Here is a 26,495-nt window from a genome sequence, read left to right on the forward strand (position 1 = left end):
CTTTTTTTTTTTTTTCTTCTTTTTCTCCCTAACGCACCATTACGAAAAAAACAAAAGAGAAAAAGAAAGAAAGATACTTCGAGTATTTTATATCACCGGTGATTTTATTTTTTTCGAAACGAAAAAAAAAAAAAAAAAAAGAAAAAGAAAACAGTGATCGAAGAGAGATCATGAGTTGCGCGTGAGCTATGCGTTATAACGAAAAAAAAAAAAAAAAAAAAAAAAAAGTCAATTATAAATTAGTGACCTGGACTTTGTCTTCTAATATATACGTATATACATGCTTGTCAAGGAAAGTAAGCGGATTAATCGAAACTCGAGAAAGAAGGTAATTACCATAAACGATTAACAGCGCCAGTTGTATACACAGTACGCAGTAGAACGTTTATTATTTGATTTTTTTTCTTTCGTTGTTTTTTTCCCCTTCCCCCTCTCGTTATTATTATTGTCCGTTATTATTATTCTTATTCTTATTATTATTACTATTATTATTATTATTATTATTATTATTATTATTATAATATATGCGTTTATTATTGTTGCACGTATGTGGAACGTGAGTGTGAATGGGGGTAAGAGACTCGTGATCGCTTATCAATCAATTTTTGCACGCAAATCTCTACCCGATATTTCTCGATAGTTTCGAGAATGTTTTCTAAAAGCGAGGAATCGTCATCAAAGTGCCATAAAAGTGTAGTTCGAAACGAAGGATTAATTCGATCACTCGTGCGATTAATTCGCCATGAGTTATCTATAGAATCGTTTCTTCTTCTTTTTCTTCTTCTTCTTCCTCCTCTTCTCGTTTTTTTGAAAATGTTCTCTTTCCTCTTTAATCTTTTTAAACGTTGTATATTTTGTTTTCTTTTTTTTTTTTCTCTCTCGTTACTACGTTCCACAGCCGTGTTCTCACGTAGAAATTTCTCGTTAGTCATTCAAAACAGAGATCACAGAAAGATTACAGATCAATCCATTGCCTCTCTCCCCTTTTGTGTATATCGATATTATATCCATACCCATACCCACACACACACACACACACGTATTACACACCAAATTCGAGAAATTCCCGCAATCATTATGAAGCACCGTTACTCTTAGCCAAAAATTAAATTTTATTTAGTTATTCGTTTTTTTTTAGCGATCGTGTGGATGCGTTTGGCATCATTTGACCGATGGTTACTGGATTGACGATCGTTGGCTCGACGACGAAAATAAGAAATAACCGTCTTCGAGCGAAATTATATTTTAAATGGCCCTTGTTGAAATATGAGCCACCATTGTATTTCTCGTGAAGAATCGTCGTCGAGCGTGACCGGGCGAGAAACGATCGACGATAGGACCATTGGCCACGGACGATCTTTAGATATTAAGATATTTCCTTCGTTTCGTGGCTTCCTCGAGTAAAGAAACGAACATTTTTTTGTTTTGTTTTGTTTTTTTTTCTCTCGACAACAACAAATTTTTCGATCTATTATTATCGATCTATTGTTGTATGTAATGTAATATAATATAATACATGTATATGAGATAAGAGAAAAAGAATCAATGTTCCGGGCTACTCGAGAAGCCAATCGCGACAGGAAGTCTGCGATTATTATTTTTTATGGACTTTTGTTTTGCATGTTGCGTACGCGTATTGTTGATTTATTATTATTTTTACTTGTCCGGACAATGAAGCAAAGCGAAATATTTGGAGAAAAAAAAAGATAAATATATATATATGTACATGGTTTGTTCGTTGCATTTAACTTTGATTTTTTTTATAAGCTGTTCAACTTGGCCACTTTCTTCTTTTGTTTTTGTTTTTTATATTATTATTATTATTATTATTATTATTATTATTATTAATATTAATATTAATATTATCTTTATTCTTCGTTGTTATTGCGTTGCGAGAAACGATCTTTATTTATTCAATCTATCGATGTAACGTATAAAATTAGATCGATGCTAAAATATCTCGTTTCTCGCAACGAGAATCGAATTTTGTATAGCAACTAGTAGAGTCACATTGCACGATAGATTCGATACACGACTCTGCGTTATTGCCATCCATTTATCTTCCTCACGAATTCGTCCGACATACCTGTTCTGGAAACTTTTCCCAGTAAGTAAGAACGCATCAGACGAGAATAATCAAAATTACAAATAACGTCGGATGAACTCGTTCCATCCCTCCTTCTCCCCCACCTTTTCTCCTTCTTTTATTTTCTTTAAGATTATTTTCAGCGCACGTTGGATCGATGGATTTCTCATGAATTATATTATCCGTCGAAACTTTTTATTGGATATAAAAAAAAAAAAAGAAAACAAAAGAGAATGGTACGATCGCTACTTTCGTTTTATTTTCGTTCTACGAGATTTCCTTATTTTTTTTATTCTTTTTCATAGATTACCTAATTTTTCTTCCTTGTTATAAACGATCATTATATTAATAATTATTTTACGTTATTACGTTATTATGTACTTTTATTTTCAGGTTTTATCCCCCTTACTATCCATTATTCTTCTCCTCCTGTTAGTTCCATTCTGCACGCACCAAAAAAAAAAATAAATGTATATATCCACACATACAATGATACAATATCGTATCCAGTGTTTTGATTTTCAGTAAATTAGCTCGCAAGTTGCATGCAATTTTTTTTTTTTTTACATATCAGTGGTCACCTCTGTACTCTCTCACGAGCCGATTTACCGACCTCGATCTTTTCACAGAGTTCTCATCGGGGAGCGGAAAGTCGGAGGGCGACGGTTGGAAGGAGAAGTGCCGAAACCTCGGCGGATCGACGAATCAGTCATCGAGCGCGGAGGCATCGAGCGGCAAGTCGTCGTCGAGCAACGCCACGGCAACGGCATCATCATCATCATCGTCTTCGTCGAGCACGACGACCAGCAGCTCCTCGTCCAGTACCGCGTCCAGTTCCGGCACAACGACCACCACGACCACGTCGACGAGAAGCCCCTCCGTTTCGCCCGCGACAGGGAGAAGCGGCAACAACGCGCAGAACAGCGGCGGGAGCAGCAGCAGCGGCGGCAGCCCCGCGCCGACCACCAACTCGTCGACGAGCGGGCATCAGATCGGCACGATGTCCGCGCCGCCTGGCCGCCAAGTGCCAAAGAGACGCATGAGGCGTCGCGCGACCTCGCACTCCCAGGATCCCGCCGAACAATTGACCGAGATGTCGGTGCGCGGCTTGAATCTCTTTCGTTACGCCTCGATATCCGAGGGCGTTTACCAATGCACCGAGTGCGCGAAACTCGACATCCAGAAGACGTTCAAAAACAAATACAGCTTCCAACGGCACGCGTTCCTCTACCACGAGGGCCATCAGAGAAAGGTGTTCCCGTGCCCCGTGTGCGGCAAGGAGTTCTCCAGGCCGGACAAGATGAAGAATCACATGAAGACGGTGCACGACTGTTTCATGCCCAAGGACTGCGTGGTTCCGTTCGGCTTTTTTCTCTCGCCTTAGCGGGCGGCGCGAGGGCGAGGTGGGGTGGCGATCGGTCCGTCGGTACGAGGGGCGACGAGGGGGGCCCGGGGCGGCGAGGAACAGCGGCAGGAGATCGGGGATGTGACTACGAGAGGATCATCGGGTTCGAACGTTGAGAGGAGCGCGAGGGGGGCGGCGTTCAAGCACGTGGCCGCCGCCTCGAGGATGATGTCCGTGTTCAGGCGGGGACGTGTTTGAGAGGAAGGGAGGGGGAGGGAAGTTCCTTTTCTCGACGCACGGGGTCTCTAGTCACCCCAGAGAGGCGAGATAGAGTATGGATAGAGGGAGGTGCCTTTCGTTTTTTGAGAAAAGATAGAGAGAGAGAGAGAGAGAGAGACCATCGCACAGCCTATCTCACCCCCGCGATGATCGATTCCCCTCTTGTCGAAGCGCGATTTAATATCCAACTTCTTTATGCGCCTTTTTATGCGATTTTAAATAGTCGTTTTTCTTTTCTTTTTTTTTTTTTTTTATTATTATTATTATTATGATTGTTACGAGACGAAGAAGGGGCGATTGAAGGGAAGAGGGGAGGGGGTCGGGTTGAGGAGACGAACGCGACGGATCGGATACAAACACTGCTATAAGCGGGACGACGTCGAGTGATCGCGAGGAATTTTCTTTTTCTTTTTTTTTTTCTTTTCTTTTCTTTTCTTTTCTTTTCCAAATCGAAGAACGAGAAACGCGAGAACTGGTGACTGCTCGAGTAGTGCTGCTGCGTGTGTGTGTACATTAGTATTATTATTATGATCTTTGAACCGTGCAATAGCGCGCAATGCTTGTGCCCGATTGGATTTCTCGTGTCTCCTTCGCTTGTACCCCGTCTCCTCCTATCCCCCCTGTGCTCGTAAAAAGCGTGAAAAAGTATATATATACATATACATACATATATATATATATATGTATAGAGAATTCGAGTATCACGAATCAATAATAATTTGGCCAGTTGGAAAGAAGAGGGGCTTTTGAACTGTTGAAAAAAGGAGTTTATACTTTTTTTTTTTTTTTTTTTTTTTTTCTTTTTTCTTTTATATATATATCATGCAAGTAATATTTTTGTAAAGCGATTACGTATGTACGATATATGGGAATTGTTTCACAATTGCTGAAAATAATCGTTTCAATCGTGTCGTGGCCCGCGTAATCGAAGAGTTTGTTTTTTTTTTCTTCTTCTTTTTTAATTAAAAAAAAAAAAAAAAAAAAGTCGCAGTATTTTACGCGGGCGTAGTCTGCATATTATAGAATTCCAGATTTTTATTTTGAGAATCGAAATTTTTAACGATAATGGCGAGAAAGAGATATATATTCCTGCGAAAGTAAGAAGAGCTTTCTTTTTTCTTTTCTTTTCTTTTCTTTTTTTTTTTTTTTTTTTTTTCTCTCTCTCGGAAAATATACGATTTTTCACGAACGCGGATAAAAGAATGAAAAATTTAATCGCGCGAAGGATATGTGCTATATTTTCTTCATTTTTTTTTTTTCTTTTTTAAGCGGAAATAACATATAAGCAATACGATTAATGGGACTGAAAAAGTATCGTACTGATATATGATGATTTTTTCTAGATCGTATATACACATACACACACATATATATAATATATATATATATATTATATATTATATATATATCATTATATATATATATATATACATATAAAATGGATAGCTTTAAACAAAATTTTCGATGCTTTAACGCGCGGAATGTTTCTTTTTTTTTTCTTTTTCCTGTTTTCTCTTCCCCCTCCATCGATCTTCCGATCTTACTCGGTCTTCCGATTTCAGCAGTTCACACGTGAAACGTTGGTTACGAATATCTTCTCTCTTCTTCTCGGATATCTTCTCTAAGTTTTATACTGCATCCGCATAAGAAAAGAAGCTCCGCATATATATAATTACAACTAGATATCTTTTCGAATAGGATAGAATAATAAAATTGTATCGAAAAATTGTTGTGACAATAACATATCAATTTATAGGCGCGTGAATAATTTTTATCGGACGAAAAATTATTTTTTTTGAATGATGAAAAGGAAAGAAGGGAGAGCAGAGACGGATACATTGAGATGCAGAATTTCGTAGTCAAGATTTGTATTACTACTACTACTACTAGTACTACTACTACTACTATTAATATTATCATTATTTTCTTTTTTTTTTCAAACGCCTTCCAACAGATTTGATTCCAATGGTGCGCAACAAAGCATATTTAGCGAGGTGATTAAAGAAAAGAAAAAAAGAAAGAAAGAAAGAAAGAAAGAAGATGAAAATATATATTTATCACAGAGTTTATTAAAGGTTCGCTACGGGCTCAGGAGACTCGTAGAGTTCATTAGATAGTGCCTAAAATAGAGAGAATGAAAGGAAGAAAGAAAGAAAGAAAGATGAAAGAAAGAACACGAATTAATACTGCATAGCAGTATCGGTATATGTACAGGTGTTTCTTTTTTCTGGGAAAAGTGTATTATAGTTATTACCAATTATTAATTATTATTATTATTACTATTATCATTATCGATTTACCATTATTCGCACTACTATTAATGCAGCAAACAACAAAACAATATTATTTTTATTATTCACCGTTACTACTATTATTACTATTATTAAATATTATTGTTTAAGAATTATATTAACTTTTAGCTATGGACAAGCACCGATAAAATTGGTTATTATTGCTAGGTATATAAGTTAATGCACAGGCAAGCACAGACGAGTTATAGAGAAAGTTATATATGTATACAAACATAGTATATATTATAATGACCCTCAGTTAGTTTCTGGGTCTAGACCGTTTGTTTTTTTCTCTTTGATTTATTATTATTATTATTATTATTATTATTATATTATATTATATATATATATATATTATTATTATTATATTATATTATATTATATACTTTTTTCGTTCATTCGTTCGTTTAAAAATCTGAAAGAAATATTATTATTTGATACATTGTTAACACGTTTTCTATTTTTTTTTTTTTTTTTCCGGTGTTGGGACACCGCAGAGTAGAAATAGTTAAATACGAAACGCGCCACACACACACACACACACACATATACACATACACATATGTACACGTACACACAAGTATTTTTTTTTTTTTTTTTTTTTTTTAGAAAAATATTCAAACACCGTTCACGCAGTCGAGCAGAACCAATGCAAAACGAAGTTTCACGAAGTCTCGTTCGTGGAAACAATATACGCGATACCATCCCTCCGTATTACGTTCTAAAAATGTTTCATAGTTCAAGAAGTTTTGCGGAAGAAGAGGGAAACAGGTTCTCGATTCGATTACCACACTCTTTTTTTCAAACAAAATTTCTTATTTTTCATTTCCATTCTTACGTTCCAATTCTATCCAACGAACAAAAGTTGTGCGTCGAATATTTCGAATTATAGTACTATAATCATCTTGAAATAATTATCCGTCACTACACTTTTTAACGATCGCAACGAATCGGCGAATATTTTTCTCTTCTTTCAAACTCTTCCTCCGTTATTTCCCCCCTTTTTTTTTCTCTCTTTTTTTTCGTTAATAAATTCGTTGCGAAAAACTTTCGAACGAATACCGAACGGAAAGCAGTATTTTGGTCTTCCGCATCGGTGTTATATACGCGTGAGAGAGGGAATGAGCGTGGATGTTGATACATGTGATGCGTATGTTTCGAAAATGATGAACGTGAGATAGAGTTATTTAAAAGAATATATATATATATATATATAAAGAGAGAGAGATAGAGAGATATATATATATATGTATTACGTGAGAGGGAGAATACGCACCCGCGTGTGATTTCTTTCTGCGAGAAAAGAAGCTCTCGACCAAGCTCGTACTCGTAGTCGGTATTTAATTAAAATGAGTTAAAAAAAAAAAAAAAAAAAAAAAGAGAAAAAATGCAAAAAAAAATATATATATATATATATATGTCTTAATTATACATAGTATCGCGTAATAACGAAAGAGCGTTGAATGTAGTAATAATGAGGGGAGGGGTGGGGAGATAAACAAAAAATAACGACACCTTTCAGCTTCCATTCGTCCGAAAAAGCGAAATTTTTGTATTTCGGCAAAAGTACGAAAAAATCCTTGCGTCCAATTTAATTGCGTTGGTAATTGTGTTACAAGAGGGGGAGGAGGGGGGAGGGGTGGGGTGGGGAAGAGAAGAAAAAAAAAATGTTATCGTGACATTTTTACTTTGATATTATATATATATATATATATTCGAGAAACGTTCGAGAAGCATTGAGTTTGAAAATTCATCGAGGGTAATAAAAAAAAAATTTCAAATCGATTTCGAAAATTCGATTCAACGAAATTATATACGATACGTTTAATGAAGTCTTGATGAAATTGTGTATGAATTTGTACGAATCGACAATCGAATATATATATATATGTGTGTATACATATATGTATATATGTGTATATATATATATATATAGAAATGGACAATTTCGATCAATTCGTATTAATGAGGTGAAAAAATTACATTTGTTCAAAACGTTCAAAAGGGGAGACGAAAGTTTCGTCGTGCGAGTAATTTAAACGGGACTCCTTGCGTCGCCATGAGCGATGCTGAGAATGCTTAAAAAAATATATATATGTAAGAAAAGAAGTGACGAGAAAAAAAAGAATTTAATCAACTCTATGACATGTGCAAAAGCAATCGAAAAATGATCGAGTTACACTTTTTCTTTTTTTCTTTACTTTCCACGCATTGTGACTACCTTTATGTTTTAGTTTTATACTATTATTGTAATAATTCTATTAATATTATTATATTATGTTATTATTATTATTATTATTATTATTATTATTATTACTATTATTATTATTATTATTATTATTATTATTATTATTACATTATTATTATTACTATTGTCATCGTCAAATAACGTTTATTATTTTATTTTTAATTTTAACTGTAACCTCGGGTAATTAGTTAGCGCGGTAAGGTGCGTTAGGCTTTAAAAAAGAAATCACATTAGTAACACAATTAGATGATGGAACACGAGAAATCACGTTATATCGTATTTTTCATAATGCAAATATTTTATTCGAGCGTTGAATGCTGTGTAGCTTGCGACATTAACGCGACGCCTTCTAATACGTTTCCATTTATATTTGTTGGAAGTAGAATTCAACATATAGATGATATATATATATGTATATATATACCCACTATATATATATATATATATATATATATATATATTTTCACGACGTTCTGGCTAATAGATTTATTTATATATTTATAACAAGTTGAATGTTATTTGTAATAAATTTTATTCGTACGTTTAACGACGCGATTGTGAGTATTTTTCTCGCGTCAAATCGAAAATGGTTGACATTGAAACGATTTGTTTGTTTTTCTTCTCGTCTATCGCCAGGACGTCGTTGTTCCGTTGGAAATTTTTTCGCGAACGAATATCGAATTTCGCGGTTTTTAAAGTGCGCGCGTGTTCAAAATATCTTGATGATCCATCTATGGAAGAAGAAAGCTCGAAAAAGGCATCTTGAATAAAGAAAAATAGAGGGAAGAGAAGGGAGTCACGTATACCACACGTGCTCCACCTATTTTTTTTTTTTTTTTTTTTGTTATTTTTTACTTACACATTTTATCGACACTTCAACGAGTGAACACACTTTAACAAAAATTCGCATGTCACCCAATATGTAACGTTATAACGATAATATTACACACGTATTGTACGATTATACATAATGGGTATATATGAAGATATATATACCGACACATATATTTGCACACTTGAGAAATTGCACGGCACTATGCATATATGTCTCGATAGAAGAAAGAAACGGTATATACACATACATACATACATACATACACACACACACACACACACGATTATATCGATGACGTTAAACGTAACGGGGAGGAAAAAAAAAAAAAAAAGAAAAAGGAAAAACAAAAAAACATGCAGGAGGTTAAAACTACCGCACGATTCAATTAATTAATCGTTAAGTTTTTTTTTTTTTTTTCTTTTGCAATAGAAGAGAAAGAAGTTGCGAGGACTATTATAAGAGATATATAATTGCGTGTATGCGCGCGTGCGCGCGCGCGCGCGAGCGAATACAGAAAAAAAATTTATTATATATTATATATAAATACTATATTATATTATATGTTATATTATTGTACGTTCACTCTATTCGAGGGTGGAGACGCGTTTAAACAAGGAAGCAAAAAAGAAAAAGGAAAAAAAAAGTTATATACATATAACAGTAAATATAATAAAGGAAACAATGAAGAATGAACACGTTCGCACATTTATCGTCGGTCGGTTGGCTGTACATTTGTTCTGATGTACGTACGTATGTACCTATATTATTTGTCGATGCCTGGATGGCGATAAGAAGGATAATAACGATTTAACGACTATTATTATTTTTATTTGTTTTTATCTAATTGTAGTTTCTTTGTAACTCTTTTGTGATATAGAAACCGCAATAGTCTATCCGACCGTTTATTTCTTGTATCGATTAGCGCAACCTTCATTAAAGCAAGACAGAGAAACATTAACATCTCTCTAACTCTAAACCTCCTCCGGCTTCTCCTTTCCAACTATATTCCTCCCTTCTTCCCCCCACTCCACTCCTCTCTGTTTTCCTCGCGCGTGGAAACAAATGTTCACCGACCAATTACAATTGGATACAATTCCTCGCGAATAATATACCCGCGCTTAATTAAACCCTCTTAATTGGAATTAATTTTCCAAGGAATTTCTCTGCCACTCTTCTAAATTAAGAAGACTTCAACAATGATTTCTTGTTAATATACTACTTTGAATATAATTTATGTAATATATATATACATATATATATATATATATATATATATATATATATATATATATACATACAACCATTCGACTCTCTGAAAAACTCATCGGATTTTTTTATCGAGCTCCTCACTGCCGATCCAAACATCCCCTTCCTCCCTCCCTCTCTCTCTCTCCCCCCCTCCCTCCCCCTCTCGCTAATCTCTCGCTAAAACTCGACTAACACTCCTCTTTACCTATTCTCTATTTCCATGTCCGACCAGACCAGCTGCCCTGTCTACCGAGCGACATCACGTTCGAGATCTGCACGTCGTCGTCCTCGTCGTCGCCGCCGCCTCCGCCCCCGCCGCCGCCCCCGTCCGCGCCTTCGACGACGACGGCGACGAGGAGCGGCGAGGAAACGGCGTTCACCGAGGGGAACACGGACGCTACGTACATCAAGTCGGAGAGAGTGGTGAGCGGTATGCACTTCCTCACCGACCGGGAGGAGGAAAGGGGCGATCTGTTGCTGCCCAAGTCGGAGTCAGGAGAGGGCGAGCCGGAGGTCAGGAAACAGGTTGGTTGGCCTGCTGCTTTTGATACTGGTTCGGCATGCAGTGCACCAGCTGTGCCACCTGGCTTCGCTCGGTGGAGGAGGAGGGGAAGGGGGGCTGCCGCTTGGAAGGATAGTTTCGCCGCGGATTTGACGGGGTGTTTTCCGTTCCAAACTCTTATGTTGGAGTTCGATTTTATGGGAAGGGGAGGGGGGCTAATTTTTGAAATGAGAATTTTCCATTCAATGACACATTTTTTTTTTTTTTTTTTTATTGAATTAATAATACGTAAGAAATAATTTTTCTCCTGTTTCTAATATACGTTTATCGTATTGGACGGATGATTAGTAATATTCTACGTTTCAGTATACGTGAAGTATACTGTGTACACTGGTGCAAAGAAGTCTCGCGAGACGGCGAGAGAGGGGATAAAAGACGTCCTTTCCTAGGGATCGCCTGTCCCCACTTTAGACGCTTTGTTTACAATCTTTGTTGACACCACACACTACAATAGCAGAAGAGCTATAATTTGAATATATTCAAAATCGTAAAAATTATTTTCATTTATGAAGTTACGTTAGAATAATCATTTAAGACTGGAAATTGAAATATTTTCGAAATTATTAATTATTTTCATAATATCTTATTCGTGTACATATAATTATTATCTCAACTAGTCGAATATAAAATTAAACATTTACAAATTAAACTATCGTTAAACAAATCGTAATTAGCCTACCCGTATTATGATAAAATTTATGAAAAAATAAAAAATTTTTATTATATTAATTATTATTATATCGATACATTAAAATTCTTTTCATTCTATGCCTATACATTAATGCATTGAGATTTGAATTAGATCGTCGTCTTGGAGTTAGTGATACGCGACAAATATCATGGTAGAAAGAAAAGTTCTTTTCCATATTAACCAATCATTAATCCTTCCGCCAAATTTTTTTCCACCAGTGATCAGTATACGTATATCGATATAAATGATCGATCGATCGAACTCGACTCGAGTCAGAGTATTTCGTACAGTAGGAAAAGTAAGAAGATCACTTTCGCACGAAAACTGTGTCGTCCGAATAGAAAGCAGCCCAAGAAAAAAACCGTGAAGAGCGTTCCTTCACCGTCTCTTATCTAGTTTTACCCTCCGGTTTTCATTAGCGTTTGCTCTTCTTTCGGAGTTCGTTGAACCGCAATTCCTCCGTGTAATTGGCCGCGGTGAAGCGGATTTTGTTTCCACTCCGTTTATCTCGGGTGACACCTTTTCTATCTGTCGTCCGTTCAAGCAACTGCGAAAAAAAAACTAGAGCGAAAGAAGGTTTATCTTCGATATCGAGCATGCAGCTAAATTTCGATCGGATAGCGATATTAGATTTCTATCTCGAATCAAGAGAAAAGGAAGGACGTTAGAGATATCGAAAGAAAAATTGATTAAAAGAAAAAGGGGGAAAGATGGAGAGTGAGAGAGAGAGAGAGAGAGAGAGAAAAAACCAAATAAACGTTGTTTTACAAGCTGCTGGAATACCTCATTCAAAACGACGGTTCCGTAGTCTGCAAGTGGTGCGGCGAGGTGCTACCGTCTCGAACGCGTTGGTACAGGCACAAGTACAAACTCCACGTCTCCACCCAGGTCACCCAGCCGGCGCCACTGTTCAAGTGCCACAGCTGTAACGCTTACTTCAAATCCCGTAAAGGTTACATCGGCCATCTAAGCTCCCGCCATTCCGACAACGAAAACGACGAGAACAGGGAAGAGCCGGCCAACAAGAAGGCTCGGAAGACCTCTGACGTAAGTCTTCGAGTCACCTCCCCACTTCATCCTATCATCGTTGCTTCGTTGATTGGATTTATTTATTTATTTATTTATTTTTTTTTTTCAGTCTTCTCCTCGTTTCTATTCGTTCACAATTTTTTTTCTCGGGCATGATACAAATATTCTCGAAAGAAATTATTATTGGACTTTTCGTCGAGTGAAATTTTTCTTTTTTTTTTTTTTTTCACTTTCCTCCGTTTCTATTCGTTCGCAATCTTTTTTTTTTTTCTCGAGCATGATACGAATATTTTCTAAAGAATCGTTAGAAATTATTATTGGGCCTTGACTTTTTGTCGAGTGAAATTTTTCTTTAACTGGAGATATCTGGGAATGAATCGGAGAGGCTGCTTTTTCTTGCAACTAATTTTCTTGCATTATGCGCTATTTTCGGTTCGGTTCAGCTCTCTCGGCGACTTTCTAACGACTCTCCAACGATTCTCGCGACGATTTCGCGCTCCAGAGAAATTTTAAATAATCCAAGTTAAGAATAAAGTTACTATTTCAACAATTCCGTAATTATTATACGCCATTTAATGAGTCGCGAATGAAATTAATAAATATCACGTCGAGCTTCATTTTAAATAAAAACTTATTTGAATAATAATCACTTAAAGTAACTTTACTCGAATCTTGTTATTTCTCCATTCCCCCGTTTAGGGAGTACCAATCATTTTCAGTTTTCACTCTAAAGCCTCGTTTCTCAATCGTAATCAATCCGAAAAACTTTATTATTCACTTGCATGCGCGAAAACGACAAAGAAAGAACAACACCATTGCCCCTCCCCAGCATGCGTGACTCCTCCTCGCTTGCTCGAGTCCCCTCACGCGCCCACCCACCTTCTCCCCTCCCCGTTTATCGATTAATCGGTCGGATCGTACGGTCGAGAGAGTAAGTAAGGGCGAAAATTGTGAAACGTGTCCCGACAGATCGGAAAGGGGCCAGACTGGGAGCAGCAGAGGGAGAAGGAGGAGAAGTTGGTGGCTGACATAATCGATCGGGTGAAAAGGGAGTGCGAGGCTCAGGGTGAAACGGTGACGAGACGAGGCTACTCAAGGCGATCCACCGTGATGAACAGCTAAGGAATGGATAAAGTGACGTATAAATGGGAAATCTTGTGCCATATCATCGTCGTACGATGTCCTCCTCGTGACACGGGTCGAAGAAACCTACCCTGCCGACGCTCGTCCCCACACACACACACACACACACACACGTACACGTATACACATACGCGTACACTACCCCCGCGTATTTTAACCGGATATGAGAATAATCCTGTATCCCCATTGATCAAGCGAATAAGATACTTTTAGGGACAAATGTTTAAAGATCAAATTAGAATTAGTTTGGACACGTGTTTAACGGCGTTCTATGCTCAATTGTTATCGTCAAAATGATATCGATCTTGTCTGCGACGATTCGATCGTGATCGCACGTCGATTCGCACGAGGGATCATTGAGATAATAATATTCTCCACTTTGCGAATCTGATATAAATTGCTTTTTTTAAAAAATCAATTTTGCGAAGCATTGGAAAAAAATTGATGAAAAATTATTCGAATTCGAATTGTGTAAAATCACAAGGATGGAATCTTTTTCCAATCACGAGAACGTTACTCATCGTCAGTTATCCCTCGTATTTGTCGATACACCGAATTGTCGACGTTCGTCACGAGGTCATCGTACGATCGATTCAACTTTTTTGCTGCTATATATATATATATATATATATAGAGAGAGAGAGATGGGCCGTTTAACGTAACTTTAATTATTTTCGTTATTACACGACAACAACTTGTTTTCTTTCTCCCCTTTCCCGTCGTTACACGACGAAAACAATTATACGACGTGGTAACGTTACATGGTCCATCCTACGTACGTGCAGCGTAAAATGGCGAATATGCATCTCGACGTATTAAAGAGACGAGCGTCGGTAGGATGACGATGGATGGTTTTCGATCGCCGAAACGAGGACTACAAACGTGTCTAGTCATAATGCACGCGCGGCCGCGTATATTTTTTTCGTATATCCCAAACGACCGCGCGTTGGTACGTTAATACGATACAACAAAAAAAAAAAAAAAAAAAAAAGAAAAAAGAAAAAAAAAATGTATTTGCCAGTTCGTACGCGTGATTCGAATCTATGAACACGAGGCCTGGTAATCGCGTCCATGGCTGCAGCTCGAGAGAAAAATGAACGTACGTAACGTATACGCGTTTCTCTCCTCGTTAAAATTCTCGATCGTTGGTCGATATCGTTCCTTTTGATCTCGATAAGTTTCGCGGATCTTCTAATCGCAGCGATACGCGAACGAAAAAAACGCGAAAGTATAGCCGATATGTAGCGAGGAAAAGCGGTTATTTTGCGTCTCTGATCGCCGCGATGGCGTAGCTGTCGCTTCGTTTCACCATGGCTCGGTAATGTCGGTACGTTAATGGCCACGTGTGTTCGGTATATTTTGTTTTTGTGGAAATTCCGGGTTTTATTAGGACACAGGTTTATTCACGAGACGATTCTTTGTCCTGTTAATCTCTCTATCGTTACAAATGATATATTTGAACCATTCATAACCGTTCATCCTTATAATAATCATCGATATATACGAACGACAAAAATACGATTTCTCGTAAGAAAAAAAAAAAAATAAATCGACATTACTGATCCAAGGTCGAAATGATCGTACTTTATTATTAACGCGAGATGAATTGCGATTCGAGCCTGAGAAGCTCAATTGACGGGAATCCAGTGCCAAATATATATCTTCCCAGGCGTACGATATCTCGTTGCGTATAGAAAAAATGCGAAATGTTCACTACGATACGCGATGAGAGCGATCGTTTGCTCAAAAGTGCAACCGTACTACTAATTTCCTTCGATTTTGTTCCATTATATTTTCATTTTGTTACATTCGACGTGTGCAGGTGTTGCGTGTTATATCGTGATCCGCGTAGCCAAATATGCTTCTTTTTGAAAACATCGTACAGCGATGGGACGCGTGAACGTCACGCGTGAAATTCATAAAAATTATATCGGTATACGGGTATTGATACGTGTAAGTCGCGTGAATGACGTTCACGAAGCTTTCCATTCGAAAAAAAATAAAGTTGAATGTAAATTTCAATGGAGAAAAAAAAACTTCAACCGAGTTTTATAACGTGTTCGACACGAAATTTTATTACTCGTATAATTTAAAATTACTCCGACATAATTTTACGATGCTTTGAAAGTTATTAGAATTTATAATCGTGTTTTAAAATATGATTTATTCCTTTTTCGAAAACTATGAAATAGTTCTGAAATTATTTTAAGACATTTCTTCATCAATTTTAAATCTAATAATATCGAATAATACACACAAATTTTTAACGTGAAAATTTTTTATTCGTTTTAAGAAAATCTAACGTTTCGAATACAATCTCTTAAGAGCGTAATTTTCAAGAGTGGCCTAGTTACTGCTGCCACCATAAAATTTTATTGTTGAAGTAAGTCCGTGGAGAGCGTCATATCTGGCGATAAAAATTTCTTTGTTACATTACAAGATTCTACAAGATTCTGCAAGATTCGGAGGATGCTATTAATTCTTTGGATCGTGTGATTTTAATATAATAAAAAAATCTTTAGATGAATACAAAGCTTAATAAATTTCTTATAAAAAGAGTATAGGGATTTTAAATCTTCAATAACCTTATTTAAACATCTTCATATTCGTCTGGAGAATTTTTGTTATATATATATATACGTACATACGAAGAATTTACATTTGTTAATCCAAAAAAAAAAAGATTTTTGTCGCCATACGAATCGTGCTAATTAAATTTTTCTCTAGCCTCTAACATTATATAAATATTGGGTGGCAATGGTTGCCAGGTCATTTTATACTTATCGATATAATCTTTTTATCTTGATAACAGCAATTACATAAATTAAAATTTTATCTAAAGTATATATCAAGTATATATATTTATAATTAAAAATTTTATTTATTATCCATTTTAAATATATCGCCTAAAATTTTAAAATTATGCCAACGTGAGCATAAATAAGCCTAACATTGGCTTAAAATTTAATTATAACGTCTTAGTCATAAAATAAAACTTGGATCTATTTGAAGAATCATGAAAATTGTAAATAAAAATATTTTATGAATATATTATTCCTGCATGTAATTCGTTTTTGATCGTGTACAAAATTACGCGATTCGATATACACGCACCTGACATACTCGGACAAGTTAGTTGGGCACGAATAGTGTCGCTAGAAGGACGGTAGATAGATCGATAAATAGATGAAAATATATCTATACGTGCGCGAAGTACGAATAAATATAATATAATGCGTGCTGGCGATAATTTACGCGAGAGCATTATATATATTAATCTTGCTGAATATTCCAAGAAAGTCTGTCCATTTTTTCGAATGTCTCGAAAGTATTTTAATCTCTATTTACTTGTTGCGTGTCATACGACGCAACGGCAGAAGAATGAATTGCGTTTCACTCAAAGTTTTAAACACATGCATTACAATTAGTAGAGTAGATCGTGCGTGGACACTGTTATACAGGTATGAACGCGTACGTAAACTGACTAGTGATTAAGTTCGGTGCTAATCAAGAAAGATGTATAAATTATACACATCGTTTTATTACAAATAACGATTGCATCAATTATGTTTTTTTTCGAAACGAGCGAATAGGTTTAACTCTTTGAAGGAATACGAATCGAAATCTAACCTCGTTAAAAATCGAAAAAGCCTTCATCAAATTAACCGTGTCATCTAGATCTTATATTTTACCTCTAATTTTTTAATAGACAAATATCTTGATGAAAATACTCTCAAACATTGCTCGAACGACACGTGATTCAAAACGCACGCTTCACGTGTATAATCTAACCTCCAAAGAGCTAAGCACAATTCACAATTCAAGAGGCAACTCTCTTCTGACATTGCGCGAATGGTTTTGCACGTAATTATGTACAGGCGCGTATTTGCCAGCAAACCTCTGTACGTATACCATAATTCTAATCCTATATGTGTGCATAACAAGATTTGCGTGCACACTTTGATGATTGTATACGAACAGAGGATATTAATCGACTTTTGTCGAGGTAAAAACACGAGCCACTTTTCGTCTTCCTTTTCTTCCAAATATATCATCGAATATGTTTATTTTAATAGAATTACACAATCGACTGATCTAAAGAATGCTTATGATTTGTTACGAGTATTTAATTAATTATAAACTTTAACGATTTAATGGGTCTAGATGATCACACAAGATGCATAAAAATTAATATAAATTTACGAATACTCGAGAAGAAAGACTTAAAAAAAAATGTTAAAGCAGTAATAACAATGATTTCACGTTTCTGGGACGTTTTAAGATAAACCGCGCGCAGGTCGTGCCGTAATTTATAAACATTTCTCTCGGAATTCTTAACGCGCCCCACTAGCAGTGAAAAGTGCAACTAAATCATTCAGAGGAAAAAGTGAAACTCATAGATGTCTCACGGTACACTTTGCGAAGCATCTCGTGTTTTGTGCCAATCATCCATATTTCAAGCCGCCCAATGATATTTAAATCTTCCTTCCTACAAACGAAACGTTCTTTTTCAATATGAAAACGAAAAATAATAGGTCCAACGAACGTATACGATCCATTTGAAAATTAATCATTGATTATAAAATTTGAAAGGATATAGCGTTTAATATATACTATATATAATATATATGTACGTATATTATATGATGATATTGCGTAAACCAGTTTTATCCCCTAAATTATTTTACTTGTCTTGTCTACTTTTACTATAAAAATTTCAAACCTATTATTATCAATCGTCTTCCTCGTTATTATGTTACTTTATACGTAATAAATTGTGACGTTAATACAAATGTGTATATATATATATTATGATACATAGATATTTATATAAATGATTTGTAGTTTATTCCCTCGAGCAGAGTGTATGTGGTATATAACTAAAGTGACCTTTTTCTTCTTGATACGATACGAGTTAGAAAAAGAAATGTTGATTTTAATCGGAAGGATGAACGAGACAAGCAAAACAGGCAAAGTTCGTTCGATCGTGCTATCAGATCATGAGTTTTTCTTTAATGACAGGCTTCCTTTGTTTTATGATGGATGATAAAATGATATTAAATACCGTTGAAATTACAAGAAGACGAAAGAGTGGCTCCCTCGACATATTTCAATCTTCCGTATTGAATCTTAAGTGTTACTAATCGTAAGATCGTAAGGCTGACCTCCTACGTCTAATATGACGATTCAAGTTGAGAGTATTCCGAGGAGATAAATTATTTATTTGTTTACGATAATGAGGCCGTTTGTGAATCGTATTTCGGGCAACTCGCATAGACTTGGAAAACTACCATTATATATTATGGAGATAACGATAACCGCCCGAAGGTGCGACCCCGTCTAAAAGTGCACGAAACTCACGAGCACGTATGTACTATATAATTAAAACAAAAGATATAACAAAACCATAGTACTTACGACAACGCTAATCATCTGCGATGAATAAACATTACAACTAATGAAATGGAACGTATTGTGCATTATATGTCGGGAAAGAAATAAAATCAAAATGAATCGATTGACATCATGTTTTTTTCATTTATAACCTAAAAATTTCTATAGTTTTTGTAAAATTGTTATAGTAATTAAAATTCCTATAAAATTAAAATTTCGATAAAATATTTATAAATATTTATATTTTTTTATTATTTTATTTTTATATTTTTATATTTCAAAATATTTTATCAGAATATATATATAATATTATATCAATATAGCTCGTATTATATCAAACATTTTATTCTTTATTTATTCATTCGTTGGTACAAACAATCTAAAAATTATATTTTACATTACAAAATAGGCTTTAAAATTTTCCCGCAATATATGCAAAATGTTTAGATATAGATCTTCATAGATGGCGGTAGTAACATACATCAGTTTCGAAAGAGTTTCCTTACTATTCAGAACGTATTCGCCATGTTCTGTTTACAGTACTGTGGTCGCGTCCATCATCGTCGCTAGGTACGCTTATTTCCTCGCTCTTCCGTTCAGTATTATTATGTCTCGCACGATTCATTGGTGATGTTCGAAGGCGTGGTGCATTCGCGTATTTTCGAAAGCTACTTCGCGTGACGATTGATCTCGGAAGTGGCGGTCGACAAACGATACGCAACAATGATTCCGCGTTACGCGATCTATGTTTTTTCGGTGGCCGTGTTCAGTGTCAATGCTCTTCACACGAAAGATCCGTTGGCTCATCACGGGAGATGCGAACCGATCACCATTAATTTATGTATGAACATACCATATAACGAGACGATTATGCCAAATTTAATGAATCATCAAAAACAAGAAGATGCCGGCCAAGAAGTACATCAATTCGCGCCCTTGGTTAAGATGAAATGCAGCCCTGATCTTCGATTCTTTTTATGCACGGTTTACGCGCCTGTATGCACCATTATCGATAGAGCTATACCTCCGTGTAGATCGTTATGCGAAAGTGCTCGTGCAGGATGCGAACGTTTGATGAACAGTTTCGGTTTCGCCTGGCCAGACAATCTCGATTGTTCCAAGTTACCCGAAAACGGTGGCCCTGAACTATGCGTGGGTCATAATGAGACCACACCGCCGGAACCGTCGCCACCGGTATATACGCCACCGCGTATGCCAGTAGCTGAATTTCAACCATCCTGGACCGGAGGACCAAAAACTTACGGTAGTGGATTTATGCTTGGTGCAAGGGACTTTGGTTTTGTATGCCCGATGCAATTCAAAGTCCCGCATGAACTCGGTTACTCGCTGAAGGTTGGCGATAAAGTTGAGCTTAATTGCGGCGCACCTTGCGATGGAATGTTTTTTACCGAGAGAGAAAGACGATTTTCAAGAATCTGGGTTGGTACTTGGGCATCCGTTTGTGCAGCTTCTTGTTTTTTCACCTTTCTGACGTTTCTCATTGACACAGATCGGTTCAGGTAAAAAAAAGTTAATTGTTTCGTACTAATGTACATAATAGACACATTAGCATAATGTAGAATAATCAGAAGAAGTTATGCATTATTAATACTTTTAATTTTAATTAAAATAATAATAATTAGATTTAGTAATTAGAAGTGTATGCTTAATTTAAAATTATGAATTTAAATTATTATGATATATGAATAGAATAATTAGTTCTATTTCTCTTTATAAAACATATTGTGTAATAGATTTCATTATATTTACATATATTTATAAATTATTATAATATATTATATTACATTTAGGTATCCTGAAAGACCAATCATCTTTTTGTCAGTATGTTATCTTATGGTAGCATTGGCATACGTGATTGGTTGGGCAGCTGGCAATTCTATTGCATGCAGAGAACCTTTTCCACCTCCTTTAGATATGAGAATTCAAATGGCATCAACCATAACACAAGGTACCAAGCATGAATTGTGCACGGTACTTTTTATGGTACTTTATTTTTTTGGAATGGCATCCAGTATATGGTGGGTTATCTTGACATTGACATGGTTCCTAGCAGCTGGATTAAAATGGGGTCATGAAGCAATAGAAGCTAATTCACAGTATTTTCATTTAGCTGCTTGGGCTGCTCCAGCAATAAAAACAGTTACTATTCTTGCAATGGGAAAGGTAGAGGGTAAGTTATTTAAACATGAACATAAAAATTATTTAATATAATTTATATATTTTTGATTAATAATTAATAAATCATATTATTTTTGTAGGAGACATATTGTCTGGTGTTTGTTATGTGGGTCTTTGGAATGTTGAAGCTCTACGTGGATTTGTTTTGGCACCATTGTGTGTCTATTTAATACTTGGAACTGCCTTCTTATTGGCTGGATTTGTTTCTCTCTTCCGTATTCGTACTGTTATGAAACATGATGGTACAAAGACTGATAAACTAGAAAAGTTAATGATACGTATTGGCATATTTTCCGTGTTATACATAGTTCCTGCATTGATTGTCATTGCCTGCTTATTTTATGAGCAAGCCTATTTTGATCAATGGATGTTGACATGGAATATGGAGATGTGTTCAAGACCTGGACCGCAATCTTTGTATTCGATGCCGTGTCCCGTTGGAGAGCGTACTCGCGATGTTGGAAGACGTCCAGAATTTGAGGTTTTCATGATAAAATATTTAATGGCTATGATTGTTGGTATAACAAGTAGTTTTTGGGTATGGTCAAGTAAAACGTTGACTAGTTGGCGACAATTTTTTAATCACATACAAGGACGTCGTGCTGAGGCGTATGTTTAAAAATTCAATTAATTATATGCTATAAAAACGAAGAAATTTTGCCTTTTTAAACTGCCATATCGAATTATGAATGTCACGCTCAAAGAATACTCAAATGAAAGCATGTATTTTATTGCATTTGATAAAAATATCTCAATTCATATATAATGTTACTAAACTTAATTTATCGGAAAGAGATTTGAGTAACGAAATATGCATTTTAGTATTATTTTTATATCTTATCAGTGCATTATAAAGAGTAACAAAGATATACAAATGTACTGTGCCAAAATATTTTTTTATCAAAATGATTTATATGTTTGTTTAAGCTATTTGTGAATCTTTCTGTTGTATTTTTATAAGAGTTGTAGAAGAACTGTATAAAATGTTAAAACTAATCATTGATTAGTTTGCAAGTATTATTAGACAATTTTTACATCATATTTAAGTAATAATTTCTTCTTCTTTTCATTAATAGAAATCATAACTCATTACGACACAATAGCTCATCATTTAGTTATAAATGCTCAAACTGTTTACAAAAATGTGTTCAATGTCTACTATGCACAAAAAATAATCATATCTCATTGTTTCACAGTCTTTTTATTTCGGGTTTGATTATTAATAAATTGAAAACAATTACGCTTACTAATCTCGCGAACAATTTTTATACTCTTACAAAACAGCTTTAGAAATATTTTACAATATTCAATTATAAGACTCCAAAAATATTTAAATATTTTTTTTTTTTTTTTTTACTTTTCTACTCATTTAAGAATTTTATTAAAAATATTTTTGATGATATTTTCTTTTCTTAAAGCATTTACAAATATCTTGCCTTTATAGGATAAAGTTGAGGCAAGTATATCCTCGAAAGATATAAAATAAAATTATAAGACGTGTGTATTACTCTAGGTTAACTGAATTGTATATATATTTACATACGTTAATTTTACTATGTACTATAATATATTTTTTAAAAGTTATGTACATATACATGTTTGCCAAGTAATTGGCATTTTCGTATGTTTCCTATACGCAATCAAATGTCGTTAGGCTCGTAATAAGTAAGTGGGAGTCGACTCGAAAATTCTCGGTAAAAATTTGCGTACCGAGCGCAATCATTGTTCCAATATAATAACTGATCAATTCGTCCATTGAAACTGCCGAGCTTTTGTGTATGTCATATGTATTTACGGCGATTAATCAAAGAAAAACTTACTAGTAAAACTATTGTAATTACAACAGCCGTACTTACATTATCGTAGATGCGCTAAATATCATATATGAAATATACGTGACGTTGTGTAAAGTAATTACAACTTATTATATTCTTTATATATAATAAATCCGAATATATACATAAAAATAAATGATTTATATGTGTATGTAAGTTTATTTCATCAAATTAATTTTTATAAATTATAGTAAATTATAGTACAAATAATTACAATCATCCGCTTAAGTATTATTCCTATGTATTTAATTTTATTTGTTTTGGAGACTTAAGAATTCCGAGTTTTCTTAATCGTTTTACAAGAAATGGTGCTATACCTAATGTTATCGAAAGTCGAATGGGCGCTAATAACTTATGAATACCATACGCAACCAAGAAAGTAGATGAATTGCCAAGGATACCTTCTATTTGTTCATTTTCTAAGTTGAAAATGCTTTGAATGACAGGCTTTAAATCTATTCCTCTGAAATTAATATTTCATAATAATCAATACTTGAAATCATTTTAACACGATTAACGTATAAGTTTGCTTTTTTCATATATCTTTTTTAAAGTTTATTTAACTTTTTACTAACTTGTTTTTAAAAAAAAATTAAATAACATTCAAAAATATTAAGATTTTATAAGAATATCAAAGAAAAAAAATAAATCGCAAAAACGAACCTAATTACTGCTGCGTAACAAGCACCGAGAGATATCAGTGAAATTCCTATATGAAATACGGTAACAGTAATTCCATAATCTTTTGCTATAATTCTTAATCTTTCCCTCTTGTTCAACAATATTTTTTTTTCAATCTCCTGTTGTTTTTTATCATTTAACTTTGATAAATTATTTAACGATGTACTTGTTGAATATCCCATGCTGTAGATATATTTTGAGTTGGACATTGCTTGGAAAAGATTATTCACTGTGACATGATTTATTAGACCTAAATAAAAAAATTACAATTTCCAATACAAAAGACAATATTTTTTTGATAAATATTTTCTCACATATAAGTTTAATTGACTTTTCATTATATATCAATTCATGAATATATTATGTATAAACAATCACTATAAACTCTATAGTAACAAATACATTTTTAAAATATTTTATTTTCGTTTTATAATAATTGCAAATAAATCTTAAAAAATGTACAATTACGAATATTATTAAAATATTTGATTTATAAAATCAATATTAATAAATCCATAAAAAATTTTTATCTCCAAAATTTGATTTTAATTTAAATCAGCAAATACATTGACAATATACAAATAGTATACATGACAGCATACAAAAAATGATAATTTATCATGAATTTATCATGAGAAATTATCATTTTTATTTTTCTTTCAATAAATTTTCAATATAATTGATATTATAGAATAATAATTCCTTTCAAGAAATATCTTAATTTTTAAAATTTTTTATATAATTTTTGTTTATTTTAATCACAGAAATATATAATCAATTTTTGATTACTCTTATTGTAAAAGGATTAATTAAAACATCTATCATCGATACTTAATAAATAATCAATGTCAAAAAACTTAATAGTAAAAAAGATTTCGCGAATAAAAAAATATTTTCTTTTTACATAATTTCCAGATATTGATGTTTTGATGTGAAAAGTATAAACAATCGGTCGAGTACTATTTCCTCAAAATTTTACTAACCGTTTTTATTCAATTTCGATTCTAAACGGTTGCTTCTATAATGTAATTTCTGCATATCTTCGGCAATAAATTTTCCATCTCTGGCCCATTGACCACCCGGCATATTCAAATGTGTCGATTTTCCATTGGAGCAAAATGGTTTCGGTACATTGCTTTGCATCGTGCCATTTAAACTAACCGCTCCAAAACAATCATATGAATCTATATGCGTGTCATTGCAGTTTTCCAAATTACTCAAATGTTCTTTCGGTTTTATTAATTGTTCCAAGGAAAATGATGTGCAATCATTCTTGCCATATAGTAGTATCGGTGCGGCAATGTCTCGTGTTCTTTCAGGAGTAAATCGGCCGGTCTCATTTGCAAATATTTCAGAGATGTTTGTAGGAAGCGGTATAGTGGGCGGATCAGGATAACGACGAACACTTGTAACATGGAGATTTTTCATGCGATGCGCAGTTGCGCATCGTGTATATTGCATTTCACCTAATGGCGTACGTGCTGAAAAAAATAAAAAAAAAAAAAATAATTCACAAGAATCTTATGAATTATCTCAGAAATATGTAAAAAAAATTTCTACAAAGATTTTAAATATTTTCTTAATTTTTAATGTACACAAAATACTTTAAGAAATGTAGTAATGTAAATAATGTATTATTAACTATGTTATATAACTAATAAAATGGAATAGTCATTGTAAAAACATTTATCATTTAATATCTTTGTAAAATAGTTATAGTATAAAGTTAATTTACTATAAAATAATAATATAATATAATTTTTCCTAAAATATAACTTATGATATTTTTTTATAATTAAAATTATTTATGAATTTAAATATACTAAAATTAAACTAGATATGGCAGTCTGTTTGTTGATACAAATATAATTTAATTTCATTAATTAATAATACAAATAAGTTATAAATATCATACCTGTATATGAGATTTGTGATAAAGTTGTTAATAAATTAGGTGAATTGCTGATTCGTGACAGCGCCATCCTAAATACTTTAAAACATTCTTATGAACAATAGTTTTGTTAATATATTACATTACATATAAATGATATATTATATTACATATAAAATATATATTATATAAAATAAATACCTTTTCAGATATAAAAAGTAATGTTACAGCACAATTTCAATATAATAGATTAACCTTTAAGAACAATTCCTACAACTTGCTATACATATATAATTTTTGAATACATATTAATCTACAAGAATCCGCAATGTAATAATATAAAAATATCATACAAACCGGTTAGATCTTATATATGTATATATATAAGACATATTATAAACTATTGACACATACTTACAGTAAGTATTTTGAATAGGCATAGACTACGTATAAAATAGATTTGACATTCAATATTATATCACATAATGTGAAATTCATTTTTATAATAATAATAATAATATAATAATGTATTTGAATTTTTTTCAAATGAATAATGAATAAATTTTTCAAATAAAGGAGGAAGGTTCATTCATTAATATTTAAATAAAGAAAGATAGAAACAGTATAAAAAATTCAAGAATCAGTCACTATCTCTAAATACTGTCTCAAATAAAATACAAATAATGGAAAAAGAATTGATTACCAACGTCATCTTTGTCAAAGATACTTAAAATCATA

The 26,495-nt window shown here is 33.9% G+C and overlaps 3 protein-coding genes and 1 long non-coding RNA gene across 12 annotated transcripts in view; 2 read left to right on the forward strand and 2 right to left on the reverse strand.

The window, feature by feature from the left end:
• ttk (zinc finger and BTB domain-containing protein ttk) overlaps positions 1–15,287 on the forward strand; it is a 46,328-nt gene extending 31,041 nt beyond the window's left edge. For 3 of the 7 annotated variants that reach the window (XM_086908242.1, XM_086908243.1, XM_086908244.1), the window contains exons 5-7: positions 10,565–10,857; positions 12,357–12,632; positions 12,724–12,942. In XM_086908242.1, coding sequence (XP_086764368.1) covers positions 10,565–10,857; positions 12,357–12,632; positions 12,724–12,942 — 788 coding nt within the window. Of the gene's footprint in view, positions 1–2,715; positions 4,053–10,564; positions 10,858–12,356; positions 12,633–12,723; positions 12,943–13,583 lie in introns of those variants that run through there. The other 4 variants (XR_015292111.1, XR_015292112.1, XM_086908246.1 and 1 more) reach the window with 4 other exon arrangements.
• Positions 11,444–12,614, reverse strand: LOC116415587 (uncharacterized). The gene is made up of 2 exons (XR_015292117.1): positions 12,369–12,614; positions 11,444–12,146 (listed from the first exon to the last, which is right to left on the reverse strand). It is a non-coding gene; the product is annotated as an uncharacterized LOC116415587 (long non-coding RNA).
• A 3,994-nt stretch (positions 15,288–19,281) lies between the features above and the next one.
• On the forward strand, positions 19,282–23,419 carry fz (frizzled class receptor). Its single transcript, XM_012494972.3, has 3 exons — positions 19,282–20,671; positions 20,963–21,342; positions 21,431–23,419. Exons 1-3 carry the CDS (start codon positions 19,875–19,877, stop codon positions 21,967–21,969), a joined length of 1,716 nt encoding a protein of 571 aa, XP_012350426.2. The 5' UTR covers positions 19,282–19,874; the 3' UTR covers positions 21,970–23,419.
• Positions 23,325–26,226, reverse strand: LOC100863753 (uncharacterized). Of its 3 annotated transcripts, none has more exons than XM_012494976.3 (5): positions 25,959–26,226; positions 25,782–25,856; positions 24,850–25,347; positions 23,849–24,116; positions 23,325–23,648 (listed from the first exon to the last, which is right to left on the reverse strand). In XM_012494976.3, the coding sequence occupies exons 2-5, from the start codon at positions 25,846–25,848 to the stop codon at positions 23,423–23,425; spliced, it is 1,059 nt and encodes a 352-aa protein (XP_012350430.1). In that variant the 5' UTR covers positions 25,849–25,856; positions 25,959–26,226; the 3' UTR covers positions 23,325–23,422. The 3 variants fall into 3 exon arrangements, with proteins under 3 accessions (XP_012350430.1, XP_086764380.1, XP_086764381.1); XM_086908254.1 differs by having other exon boundaries at positions 25,782–25,868; positions 25,959–26,219; XM_086908255.1 differs by lacking the exon at positions 25,782–25,856 and having other exon boundaries at positions 25,959–26,197.
• Between the last annotated feature and the right edge of the window lie 269 nt (positions 26,227–26,495).

This window comes from Apis florea, unplaced genomic scaffold (assembly GCF_048593485.1).
Source record: "Apis florea isolate Af1SG1 unplaced genomic scaffold, ASM4859348v1 contig_3068_pilon, whole genome shotgun sequence".
Lineage (NCBI taxonomy): Eukaryota > Metazoa > Arthropoda > Insecta > Hymenoptera > Apidae > Apis > Apis florea.